The 13,161-nt window shown below is 46.4% G+C and overlaps 1 protein-coding gene across 3 annotated transcripts in view; it reads right to left on the reverse strand.

The window, feature by feature from the left end:
• The window catches only part of FBN1 (fibrillin 1), a 213,563-nt gene that overhangs the window by 162,044 nt on the left and 38,358 nt on the right, over positions 1 to 13,161 (reverse strand). For all 3 annotated transcript variants that reach the window (XM_033167565.1, XM_033167564.1, XM_033167563.1), the window contains exon 6: positions 12,757 to 12,852. In XM_033167565.1, coding sequence (XP_033023456.1) covers positions 12,757 to 12,852 — 96 coding nt within the window. The remainder of the gene's footprint in view (positions 1 to 12,756; positions 12,853 to 13,161) is intronic.

Raw genomic sequence — 13,161 nt, forward strand, 5'->3', positions numbered from 1 at the left:
CGTCAGACAGTTCCCGAAGCCGTTCCTGTGCCCAAGCATCGACCCGTTGCTGTTCTCGCACCCGAGCCTGCAGCGGCTTGGCCTCCTGAGTGGCCAGGAATGCGGCTGGTGGTAAGATAGTCGTCGGTACTGCCTGCTGTACAGTGTCTGCGACGTCCTCAGGTTTCCGGGACAGGGCATCCGCTTTCCGGTTTTGGGAGCTAGGGATGTAGCGGATCCGGAACTGGAACCGGGAGAAAAACAGCGCCCACCGGATCTGCCTTTGGTTCAACTTGCGGGTGGTCTGGAGGTACTCCAGATTCCGGTGGTCCGTTCTCACTTCCACCGGGTGTCGTGCCCCCTCCAGATGATGGCGCCAGACCTCAAAGGCCACCTTGATGGCCAGTAGTTCCCGCTCCCACACGGTATAGTTACGCTCCGCCGGAAGGAGCTGCCGGGAGTAGTAAGCGCAGGGTAACAGTGGCGCATCGGGTCCGTGTTGCTGAGACAGGATGGCACCGAGAGCCGTACTGGAGGCATCAGTCTCCACCACGAAGGGACGAGAGGGATCAGGGTGCTGTAAAATCGGCGCCCTCTGGAAACAGGCTTTCAACCCCTGAAATGCCACTTCAGCCTCCTCATCCCAGGAGAAGGGCGTCTTGGGGCGCAGCAGTCGGGTTAATGGGGTGGTGCGATGAGCATAATCTGCAATGAAGGTCCGGTAATAGTTGGCGAACCCTAGGAACCGCTGTAAGTCCTTGCGGTTCCGGGGCGCTGCCCACTCTCGAACCGCAGCCACCTTCCCAGGGTCCATCTGCACCCCGTCAGGGGAGAGTCGGTGTCCAAGGAAGTCCACTGACCGCTGGTGGAACTCGCACTTGCTGAGCTTGGCGTACAGGCGGTGCTCCCGCAAGCGCTGCAACACGGACCGAACATGACTCTCGTGACGGGCTGGGTCACGGGAATAAATCAGAATATCATCTAGGTACACCACCACGTATTTGTCTAGCAAGTCCTGGAACACGTGGTTGATGTACCGTTGAAACACGGCGGGCGCGTTGCATAATCCGAACGGCATAACCAGGTATTCAAACTGCCCATACCGGGTCCCAAATGCAGTCTTCCACTCGTCCCCAGCACGGATCCGAATCAAGTTGTAGGCCCCTCGGAGGTCCAGTTTGGTGAACATCTGCGCCCCCTGCACCCGCTCCAGCAATTCTGCAATAAGGGGCAAGGGGTACCGGTCTGGGATGGTGATCTTATTCAGGGCCCGGTAGTCATGGCAGAGGCGAAGCTCCCCACACTTCTTCTTAACGAAGAGTACAGGAGCGGCAGTGGGTGAGGTAGAGGGTCTAATGAACCCACGTTCCAGGTTCTTGCGAAGGAAGTCCTGCAAGGCTTCACGCTCTGGCTCCGAAAGAGAATATAGGCGGCTCACAGGCAGGGGCGCCCCAGGCTGTAGGTCTATGCCGCAGTCGAAGGACCGATGAGGCGGCAGCTTGTCTGCTCCCTGTTCCTCGAACACGTCTAAATAGTCCTGGTACACGGCAGGGAGCGTTGACACAGCCTGCCCCATGGGGGCAGCTGCTACTAACTCGGACTGAGCACGGGAACCCGGGTCTGGGAAGCGTACAGTCCGATTGACCCAGTCGATCTGAACATTGTGTGACTCCAGCCAGTCCATCCCAAGCACCAGGGGAAACCGGGGCATGGTGGCAATGTCCAGGGTTCGCACCTCCCGGTGCTGCTGGTAGCACAGGACCAAGGGCTGGGTCTCCCGAGTAACAGCGCCCGAGCGTAGGAGCCGTCCGTCAATTGCCTCCACCTGTACTGGTTCCGGCTTGTTCTGAAGCGGCACCTGATGCTGAGTGGCGAAGGCAGAGTCCATATAGGAGCGGGTTGCCCCCGAATCCACCAGAGCGTGGGTGAGAATCCAGGGCCCACCGGGGGGGTATAGACGCACCGGTATCATGAGGTGTTGCAATTCCACTGGTGAGGGCCCATCATGCGATGCTTGGGTCCCCAGGTAGCCTGGGCCATCGGCTACTGGGGTTGGCAGTTTTCCCTGCGGCTGGCGTTTCTCAGGGCAGGTTCGGGCGTAGTGTCCACTCCCACCGCAGTAGAGACACAGGTTCCCCTCCCGACGCCGAGTCTTTTCCGAGGGGGAGAGGCGAGGCCGCGCTGCCCCGAGCTGCATCGGCTCCTCCAATGACTCAGCTCTGGCCACGGAACTGCAGGGAAGCACCGGCGCCGGGAGCCCGGAGTGCCGGCGGCCCCGGGCCTGGCGACGGTCCTCCAACCGATCGTCTATCTGCAGACTCCGTTGGATGAGGGCATCCAGTGTGGCAGGGCGATCCAACGTGGCCAGCTGATCCAGTATCTCGTCTGAAAGTCCCTCGAGATACTGGTCCCGCAGGGCAGAGTCGTTCCAGGTCAAGTCCTGCGCCAGCAGCCGAAATTCCGTGGCGTAGGTGGCCACTGTGGACTTGCCCTGTTTCAACCGCCGAATTGCCCGATTGGCTTGACTCCCCTTCTGAGGGTTGGCGAACGTGGTTTCCAGATGATTGCAAAACCCCGTATAGTCTGTCAGCAAGGGGGAGTCTTGCCGGAGCAGCGGCAACGCCCACTTGGCCGCCTGGTCCTTCAGCAAGCTGATCAGGAAGTGCACCTTGGTGCGGTCGTCAGGGAAATCCCGAGCTCGCCCCTGAATATACAGCTTGGCCTGGGCGAGAAACATGGGAAAGCTGGCTGGGGACCCATCAAATTTCTCTGGCAGGGCCACTGGGTACTTGCCAGGAGCTGGGGCGGCGGCCCCAGGAGCCGGTAGGGCATCCAAACGCTGCTGAAGCGCCGTAACCGCATTGCTTAGCTGCTGCACGGTGTGGGTCAAGGCCTGGTTCTCCTGGGCCAATGCCACTAGCGCAGCCGCCTGGTCAGCCATGGCTACTAGTTCCTCCCGAACGCACCCCAGCGAAGGGGGAGTGCGGGTGTGGCGTGAGCAAACTGTGCTGGCCCCAAGGGTTTGTCCATGAAGCGAGGTCCAAGTCCAGTCCTGGGTCTAGGGGTCCAAAGGAGGTCAATCCGGCGGGGAGCAAGGCAGGGAGCAGGTCAAGGTCCAAGGCAGGTTCAGGCACAAGGTTGCAGGTTGAGCACACGCTTGCAACTAAGTTGCTCACGCAACTTGGGCTGGGTCTGGCTGGCTTTTATCTGGCCCTATGCTTAGGGCGGTCCCGATCCTCCGGAGACTCGCCTCTCCTCCGGGCCTGGAGGCGAGCACTCCTCCTGCAGACACTTAACTCCCTTCGCCTCTCTGCCCTGAGCCTCTGTAGCTCAGGAGAGGCTGGTGGGTTACTGGACCCAGGGGATGCCTCAGCTTCCTCTGAAGAGGCTGGGAGTGGAGCACCTGCAGGCAATGGGTCCTCCCTCCCATCAGGAGCCAGAGCAGACTCTGCTGATGCCTGCACCTGGGGATCCAGCACAGGTGGGGATCCTTCAGGCTCAAGCCCTGGCCCCGGCTCAGCTGGTTCTGGAGGCGGGGAATCCTGTGCAGGCTGGGATCCCTCAGGTTCAGCATCAGAGTCTGACTCCCAGGCCATCACAAGTGGCTTTGGAATGTGGCTCCACTGTTGTATTCAGTCTGACTGCTCTCTGGACGTAAGTTAGGTTTGCCCCCCAAATCAGGGATGAGGAAGCTATGAACCTCCAGATGATGCTGAACACAAACCCTGTCATTCCTGACTGTTGTTCATGGTGGGTCGGGTGGCTGTGGGTTGCGAGTCCAAGAACATCTGGAAAGCCGCAACTTCCCTATCCCTTCGTCTAAGTTCCCTAATGTTTGGATGCCCAAAGATCTGAATCTTATGTTCCCTCCTCAAGATTTCACCAGAAGTGTTCAATTGGTATTGTCTGTCCAACATATGCTTTTTCTTGGCAGCAGAACATGACTCATCGGCAGCACACAGACTCAACAGACGCCACATGCAGTAAAGAAAGAACACAAAATGTTCAGTATTGGGAGCACTTTGACAATCTAAGCATTAGATCATTTTCAGATGGCTGAAGTTCTAGAAGTGACACGGTTTACTGATGTCACAAACCAACCCGGAAGTAACTGCAAGGGTGGCTGAGTTTTTATCAATAGCATCTCTTAAGCGTGTTGAATGGCACTATTTAGCAGGAAGAAACTCCAATTAAAATCCTTACTATTACATATCTTTATGTGGCTGTTTATTTGTATATATTTTAAATTTTTATATACAGATGTTTTATGGTGGCCTATATTTGTAATGCCTAATAAAGCTTTGGCAAAGTAAGTAAAGAGCCAGTTTTTGAAAACTTGCTGCTTAGAATTAACCATCTTTTCTGACACGCTTTCTGGAAATGAATAAACATTATTCACATCTTTATGGTAAATATTTTGTCAACTGAGCTGATATTGACAGATTTCCACCACCTGCTTAAAATAACAATAATCTATTTCCCCCCAATGTTTTCAAATATAACACCAAGGTTTCTTGTTAGTTTACAGGTCTTGGTTTGTCTAGAGGAGACAAACCATGGGCCCAGGTGGAGACAATACAGTACAGCATGTCAAATGATGGCTTAGCTTACAACAGTGCAGCAGTAGCAGGACTGCAGAAGGAGCGCAATTGCCACAATCTCCTTGCCAGGAGCCTGCACAACCCCAGCCTCCTCCAGGTCAACAGCAGCAATGCCTGTGTTGGGAAGGTAGTTTCATGGTTTCACCACACAACACATAGTACTACTTGTTTCAACCACATACTTCTCCATTCTCCTTCTGAGAAGCACAGCCCAGATCAGGAATGGAGGTGGAGGAAGAATCTACCATAATAAAATAAAATTGGAAGGAAATTCTATTAACCTATTTGATTTCTCCTGCACACAACATGTCAAAGCAAGTAAGCGATCTAGGAGACCACCACAATCACCACGAAGTTCTCATTGTTTTTTTTCCTGCAAGTGAATTGGTTTTTTTATTTTTGAAAATTCCAATTTACCCCTCTGCAGTCACAAGAATTCAGTTTCCTCTCTGGCAAAACATTGCCTTGGTCAAACAGATGCTGAATTCTATAGAAGACTCAACTCTTCCGCTCTTTAAACTGTGCGTATTTATCTACATTCATGAAGTCTGGGTGTCCTAAAAGGGAAGAAGCGGCAAGCGGGATGATGAAAACCTCTTAACCCAACATTTCCAAATTCCAAGAGCAATCTGGAAGCCTAGATTCAAAGTTCCCTTCATAATTACACAAGAAATTGGCAGACTAGCATGGCTCATATCTCGGATATCTTGGGACAAATTCCATTGACACCCACATGATATCATGGTCATATTTGGCTATACAGTATGAATATGCGATGTCTCGAGTTAAAATGCCTCCCACTGTAACGTTAAATGTGGCGTGCCAAATCCTTCTTTTCTACCCTTTCTGGACAAAGTTGCACTATTTAAGCAATCCTGAACTCTAATATGCAGGTTGACATAGCTCAATGTCAACCTAAGTTTTTGCAAGGACCCTGAAAAAATGTTAGATTTGAGCTTTCTAGCAGCTAAAGCTCAGCAAAGCTTCAAAACCCCAAGGATACATATTGTTGCTTTTATAAAACGTTTAGAAATATAATGTAAATGAGTGCAGAAATCTGCATCGGGGTATTTGGGCTGTACGCAACTACATCCTATTCAGAGAATACTTGCTAAAATTACTGGACCTATTGTGTCTATCCTGAATATGGCTAGCACTGGATACAACTCTTTGCAATGACAGAGGTTAGAGATTTGAACACTGAAGGGAAACCCCCACTGCCTAATTCTAAACCCATTTACTTATATGGAAGACCCAGTGAGATTAATTGATCTCCCTTCCAAGTAAAAGTGCTTAGGTTCACAGGCCAACAGCAATTCTACTGAGAAATAAAAGCCGCTGAGTCTCATTTTCAAATAGCCCACTAATAAAAGAATGAAGCATAAGTATCAAACAGAAACCCAACCCAAAGGCCAGGTGGAACAGCTCCGTCTTGCAGGCCCTGCGGAAAGATGCCAAATCCCACAGGGCCCTGGTCTCTTGTGATAGACAGTTCCATCAAGTTGGGGCCAATACTGAGAAGGCCCTGGCCCTAGTTGAGTCCAACCTAGCATCTTTGTTGGTCGGGACCTCCAAAAGATTATTATTTGAGGACCTTAAGGTCCTACACGGGACATACCAGCAGAGGCGGTCCCTTAGGTAGTAATTTCTAATGCAGCTATTGCAGTAAAGTGATTTGTGGGGGGGGGGGGTGGAGGGCGATGCAGCTCCTTGCCAAGGGTACAAGGGATTCCCAGGTAACTGGATATAGAGCGGCAGTCCTAGATCTCCCCTTCTGAGATTTTTACCTTTTATTCAAACAAAAGATCCCAAAGCAGATCTTCGCCTCCATATAGTACATTCAATACAAATTCTGCATTCTCTGTTTAACAGTTTGCAATCAGATTGTTCTCTTATATCAACTACTTCATTCCGTATACCTTATTTAGGCCTCTTTCCCTACAGTCCTATTCCAGTGCCAAATAGAACAAGCAGACACAAAAGAAATACATGAAAGCTACTTGCTTCTTACAAAACTTCCAGAGATCAGCTGGAAGTGTGAACATATCTATTGCAAATGTTATTAATCATTGTTGAATAGTCATTTCCTCCCTTTCACACACACATACCCTGTCGTTGCAACTGCAAATTCAAGCTTAACACAACATGAATTATATTTCCCAACAGAACATCATAATCAAGCAGCGTTTTCAAATTCAAGATCTGTTATTTCTGATACCCCAAAGAGAGATAAATTATGAAGTGGATGCCAAAACTCCCGAATTTAGATTTCCTCATAGACAAATCAAATAGACAATTCAGAATTTAACCATGATTCTTCTTTTTTTAACCATGTCTACTTAAGGTTATAGTCCTAGATACCCATAATGCACCAGGGGGAAAGAGCATATACAGGCAGAGATCTTTTGATCACCAGGCAGAACAAACAAACAGGTTTTAAACTGGGAACACTGATATTTGAAATAAAAAAGAAAAAAGAATAATCAAACCACCACTGTTTGTGTGTATACTTCTTCCCTGGATAGTCTATGATTTATCTAGCATTATGTTCTTAGCGGCTGTGTTCAGAAGTCACAATTAACCATGGTTTATCATTACAGGAATAAGTCTAGGTAAGCTTTGGGTTCACAAACTCCTCCTACTCACATGGAGGAGTTCAGATGTTTTCACTTCCTTTTTAAAATTAACCACAGCTTGTTGCATTGTCCAAACCCGAGAAACTTAAGTTAAGCTTAACTATGGCTTGTCTGAAAGAAGCCAACTTTAAGCCATTGGTTATGAAGCTGGTTTATTTTGATAAGCCATGATTAACATTAACCACAGCTTAGGTGGGCATAATGCTAAACTTTGGTTATGAAAGTTCCATTTGAATGAGCAGCAAAAGCTTTCAGTCTCCTTCTCACAGTCACAGCAAGAAGGGAGGGAGGGTTTGCCAAAGCTCATTCAAGTAATGGAAAACCATAGTTCATTATGACACCCAAATGTAGTCAATGGCCTGATTTAGATTATCATCCCAAGGCTTCAATTGTCCAAACAAAGCCATTCTCTGTTTTGAAGGTGAATGTTCTGCTAATGACTTACTTAATTTAATTGATTTACAGTGGTAACTCGGATTACAGACGCTTCAGGTTACAGAGGCTTCAGGTTACAGACTCCGCTAACCCAGAAATAACGCTTCAGGTTAAGAACTTTGCTTCAGCATAAGAACAGAATTCGTGCTCTGGCGGTGCAGCGGCAGCGGGAGGTCCCATTAGCTTAAGTGGTCTTCAGGTTAAGAACAGTTTCAGGCTAAGAATGGACCTCCAGAAGGAATTAAGTTCTTAACCAGAGGTACCACTGTATTCAGAAATACTCTCAATTGTTTTATCTAGAAATACTCTAATTCTAAACAGAGAAAGTAACAACTATCTGTGAAGTTAACAATCCGTGTGCATTAACTATCTGTGAAGTCATGAAATACTACTGTGAAAGCTTTATATTTTAGAACCTCTCTCACAAAAATATGAAGCCATTTACACTATATTAGTGTGGCCATATTGTTCAGGTATCTTAACAGCTATGCTGGATAAACGTTTATGTCTTTTATTGATATAGAAGTCCAGGAAAGAAATGTAGCGTCACAAGTGTATGTCTTTGTCATCAAATGTACTGCTTACAAGACAGTTCCAAAAAGGGTTTTCTTGCAGGGGGGTGTGTGTGCCAGTAATTATAGGTTATAATACTAGTTTAAATGCAACAAATGTTTTCAGGAAATGACTTGTACTTTTTATCTACACTTTGTTGTTTGCTTTCCATACCACTCTCAGGGTGCACAGTCTTTTCTGCAAATTATACCAGTTATATAAAAACACAGTAATAAAGTTGCATTTCTTCAATATTGCCCAATTTGCATTTTTGCCAAAGTTCTCTGGACGTTATGTTTTTTTAATGAGGGCTGCAGACTTCAGTAGATTTAACTGGTAGGATATGCAAATATATATTTTTAAATCAATTAAATAAAAAGCAATGAGACATTCAGCTGAAACGGTTTGGCAGCCCTGATTTTTACCCTTTGCATTTGCTAGACTCACAGGGTGATCAAAATTCTGAAATATATATCCTGCTGCAGAGAAAGAGAGCTGAACAGGAACGACGCCGTGAAGGAAAGCCAGACATTGTTTGCACATGCAGTATGTACACGAGGGAGGTACATGCTACAATCTTAATATTTGAAGTGACTGGAGTCCAAGCCTGCTGTCGTCTGACTCAAAAGGAAACTCTGGGTGGGAGCATGATTCTGTCTGTACTTTCCACTGAAATGTAGGAATCACCAAAGGTCTGAACCTGTGGAGAGCCGCTGCCACTCAGTGTAGATAAAATGCTAAGCACAATAGAACAAAGGTCTGCCTTGGTATAAACCAGCTTCCTGTGTGTGTACCTATAACAACTCCCAAATGTTACTGGAAATGCCTTAATGCTCTGGCTCTCGTTACAGTTTACATCCCTGTGTGGAGCTTCAGTTTGTAATGTAATTTCTTTTAGAGTTTGATTGGACTAGTTGGCCCTTGAAGTCTCTTCTAACTCTGCAGTTTTCACTGTATCAGAATTAAATCAGCCTTGCAATCAACAACTTGGTTGGCACCTGAAGGCGACCAGGAATTCCATGCAGGTGTGTGAATGGGCTGAGCCAGGAGCAACAAATCTCTCCTTTCCTCTGCCACTGATTTCCATGTTGGCTGAGGAGGAAGAGGTGGTGGCCGAGGACCATTGGGTATGCTAGGGGAGAAGGCAGGGAGACCAACCATAGGGAGAGCCAACGACAGGCAGAGTCAACTAATTTTGTCGCCATCCTCTCCCCTGTTCAGGGCGTGACTGAGACTAAGGAGGAAGGTGGCTGGCAGTGCCACCCCTTGGACTGGATTTAAGAAAGCAGGTAGCCAATCAGCTGGTTGAGGACAGACTGCATTTGGTGGGGTGGTAATCCATTTGCCCTAACAGAGAGGGCTCCACTAGGAGGACGGGAGGCTCATTCTGCAGCCAAGATCTTCTTCTATCAGCCTGTTTGGTGGAAGGCTTTTTAAATAGCCTGCTAAGAGGCTTGAATCCTGTGTTTCCATGCTGACTCCCACTAACTTTTGTGCGCTTATTTACAAGGCTGTATGCAATAGGCTTGGAATTACTTCCATCCAGTAGCCGATGGTGTGATACACAGATGTCCCCATAAGTTTTTGTAATAAAGCAGAAATGCTATTTGCCCAATTTTACTACTGGTACATTAAGTACTTCGAAAAGTTAATATCTAAAGGTGTGCTATAACTATTGCAAACAAATAAAAACATTGTGGAATAAAAAGAGATTAATTTTAACAACATGTTTGGAACACAGTCCATCTGAAAACCACGAAGAGTGAATGAAATGTTTTTAATGAGTTGCAGAGGTAATAGATTCCCATTTCAAAATGGTCCATTGGCTCGGATTGATGAGTACTTGTGACTAATGATGGCATCTGTCAACAAGCTGGCTGCTCTGGAGCTATCAAAACCTTTCGATCTTTTTACAGTTTAGGTTGCCTACTCTATACTCACAAAAATCAGCTGCTGTGTCTTTCACGGTGCACAGCAGAGTGTCAAAAACAAACACTGATTTTTTTACTCCCTGTTACACTGGTTGGCAAAATGAACCAGTTGGCTTTGCCACTGTTTGGCAGGGGGAAAAAAACTGTACACAATTCCAATCAAGGTATAAACACCACAAGCCAGATTCCTCCAGATCCTAGAAATCCCAAAGAGACAACCCCATGTCTATTTGGGATTTCTAGAAACATATAAATAGAAAAGTGGTATGTGTCCATAGTCTGGCAGTTGTTGATTCAGATTCAATCCCAGAACTGTTTCTCTGTTGCATCTTCAGTACCAGGATCACAAAGGGAAGGGCCACAGTTCAGTGGTAGAGTATCTACTTTGCAATCCCTGGCATCCCCAGGTACGCTTAGAGAGAATCCTGTCTGAAACCCTGGAGAGCTGCTGCCAGTCAGTGTAGACAATACTGAGCTAAATGGACCAATGGTCTGACTCAGGACTCAGCTTCCATTGATTCCCGTGAAGTCCCCCCTCCCCTTCACAGAGCTACTGTAAGGGAGGGGGGATTAGCTGAATGCAAAAACTGACCTTAGCAGTCAAAATAAGTCAGCATGGGCGTGATCATGTCTCATTCAGCATTTTCTAAGCCTTGCTAATTTCTATGCAATAAGTTTAGCATGGGGTTAACTCTCCTATTAAAAGCAGTGGGACTCGGAAGTCTGGCTCAAGTGCACCCCATCATTTTAATGCTGGGTTTAAACAACAAACATGGGGTGCACAGAATTGTTCAAACTTCATAAGTATATGGACAACTCTGCTCAGAGCCAAATGCATGAGACCTCTCTCTGCTGTTTTCCTCTCTGTGGCTGAATACAGTATAAACAGTCCTTCCACCACTCCTAACATTTGGCTGCTCTCTGTAACCACCTATTTTTCCTGTGTGGAAGAGTTAACCGTAATGCTGGATCCAATCCTACCCTGGCTTGTAACAGTTTGCATTCAAACTGCTCTCTGTAGCTACTGGAGGTTCTCCCAGGTTTAGAACTGAACAGAGCCTACATACATATGAGAGAGAAAGGTGGACTTGCTTGACAGAGTATATAATAGTCTGCTTTATATGTAACCCATAATATGAATTTTCCAGACACCAAGTTAGCCCATTTGTTCAAATTAAAACGTATGTTATCTGCAAAAATACAAAAAACAGCCAAACGATAACTACATTTAAACAGCTATTGCTGTCATCTCTCTCCAGAATGCTCTTAAACTTGATTTAATTTCCTTGAACTAGAGAACAGCAGATAAGTAGGGCTGTGTTCTCATCTGGAAACAGCTGTGTGTGCTGCTATGGCTACCCAAGCAAAAAAAAAAAAAGTTCACAAAACTGATAACAAACTCACACAAGTTTTACAGAAGAAGAACTCTGCAAACCTAGTCAAAACAAAGCACAAGACTTGAGGCAGGATATAGTATAACTATGATACTTAAGTGTAGCTCCACTTGCCAAAACATTGCCCAAGACATTCTGTGTATATTACACAGCAAGCTGAAATGTACGTGATTGCATTCATTTTACTGGCCAGCTTTTACAGCTAAAAATGAAAAATGAAACAAAATGAACTCCCAAGTTTCATTTGCCTTTCATCCTCATCCCCATCTTTAAATAAAAAGTATGCAGACCTCCAACACATCTAAATTCCAGCAGGGGTGGCCAAAATTCAGTGCTAAAAGTGTACGTATAGCACTGAATCTCTAAAGCCCTGCATGTAAAATTCTGTACAGGTTCAAAGTGGGTCACCCCTTCATTAACATCACTGTCATTAATAAAACCTCACACACATACAGAACCACACAATACTGTGGAAACAATGGCACAACCATTGCTGTGTCATAAGTACACCAGTGCCTTGTTCCACGTTGTCATCTTCTTCCTGGCAATAGGAAATTAAGCTGCATATCTCTTGCTGAGGTGGAACTATAATGATAGATAACAAATGCTGCAATTGTTGAATTTCTGCCTCTCAGGCAGCTGCTTAAAAGCACAGAAGCTTCATCAGAGAGGGGGAAACGGCAGCCTGACTGTGAGGTGAAAGAAGGAAACTTGGTTGCTTAGCAATCATGGAACAGGCCTTTGCGCCAAGAAGCAATATAGAAGGATAACGTCCACACATTACTGCACCTCCTCATTGGTCTCTTCTAAGATTTAAAATGATAGTTCTGTGTGGATTCACCCATAATGTTATAGTGACAGAATAGGTAAGGACACGCTTTCCTGGAACTGCAATAAGAGGAAGTACAAATAACAAATATTCATTTCTTTCCCCACTCTGTTTTAACATACAAAGCTGCCCTGAATCCTGTTGGTAATAAGGAGCTATTTCCTCACTCCATCACCTGTCACAGTTTCATTTGCCTTCTTTAATCAGATTTTCTTTTTTTTAAAAAAAGTCTTTCAGAAACATATTGTTCCTTCATCTTAATTCATTACACTCAGCAAACAATAAAAACACCCCCAGAAGTTTAACTCGTACTGACTCATTCAGAAGCTTAATTCATACACAACACATCAAAGACCGGTCTTTTCTAATGGGGGGGGGGAATATGGAAATCCCACCTACCTCTTTCACACTGAGGTCCAGTAAAGCCATAAGTGCAGGCACATCTGTTTGGTGCGACGCATCTCCCTCCATTAAGGCACCCACTTTCGCAGACAGCTGTAAGTGAAATGAGCAACAGAATTATTTGGGTGCTCCCATGTTTCTATGACAGGCAGCCATTTGTGGCTTTACCCAGGCATGTAGTTTGTCTCACTCCAGACAAACCACACACTGTAACCAAGGTTTGGTCCTGGGTTTACAGCTCATGGCCTGTTTGGAAAAGACAAACTATGAGCCTGGGTTCAGGCAACAGCTTAGCTTGGCTCAAAGCACCCTAGCAGCAGCAGACCTCCGAGAGAAGTCCAGGGGCTGTGAATCTTCTCTCTAGAGGCCTTCACACTTTCACACTAACCCATAGTTTGGTTC

This window comes from Lacerta agilis, chromosome 13 (genome assembly GCF_009819535.1).
Source record: "Lacerta agilis isolate rLacAgi1 chromosome 13, rLacAgi1.pri, whole genome shotgun sequence".
Taxonomy (NCBI): domain Eukaryota; kingdom Metazoa; phylum Chordata; class Lepidosauria; order Squamata; family Lacertidae; genus Lacerta; species Lacerta agilis.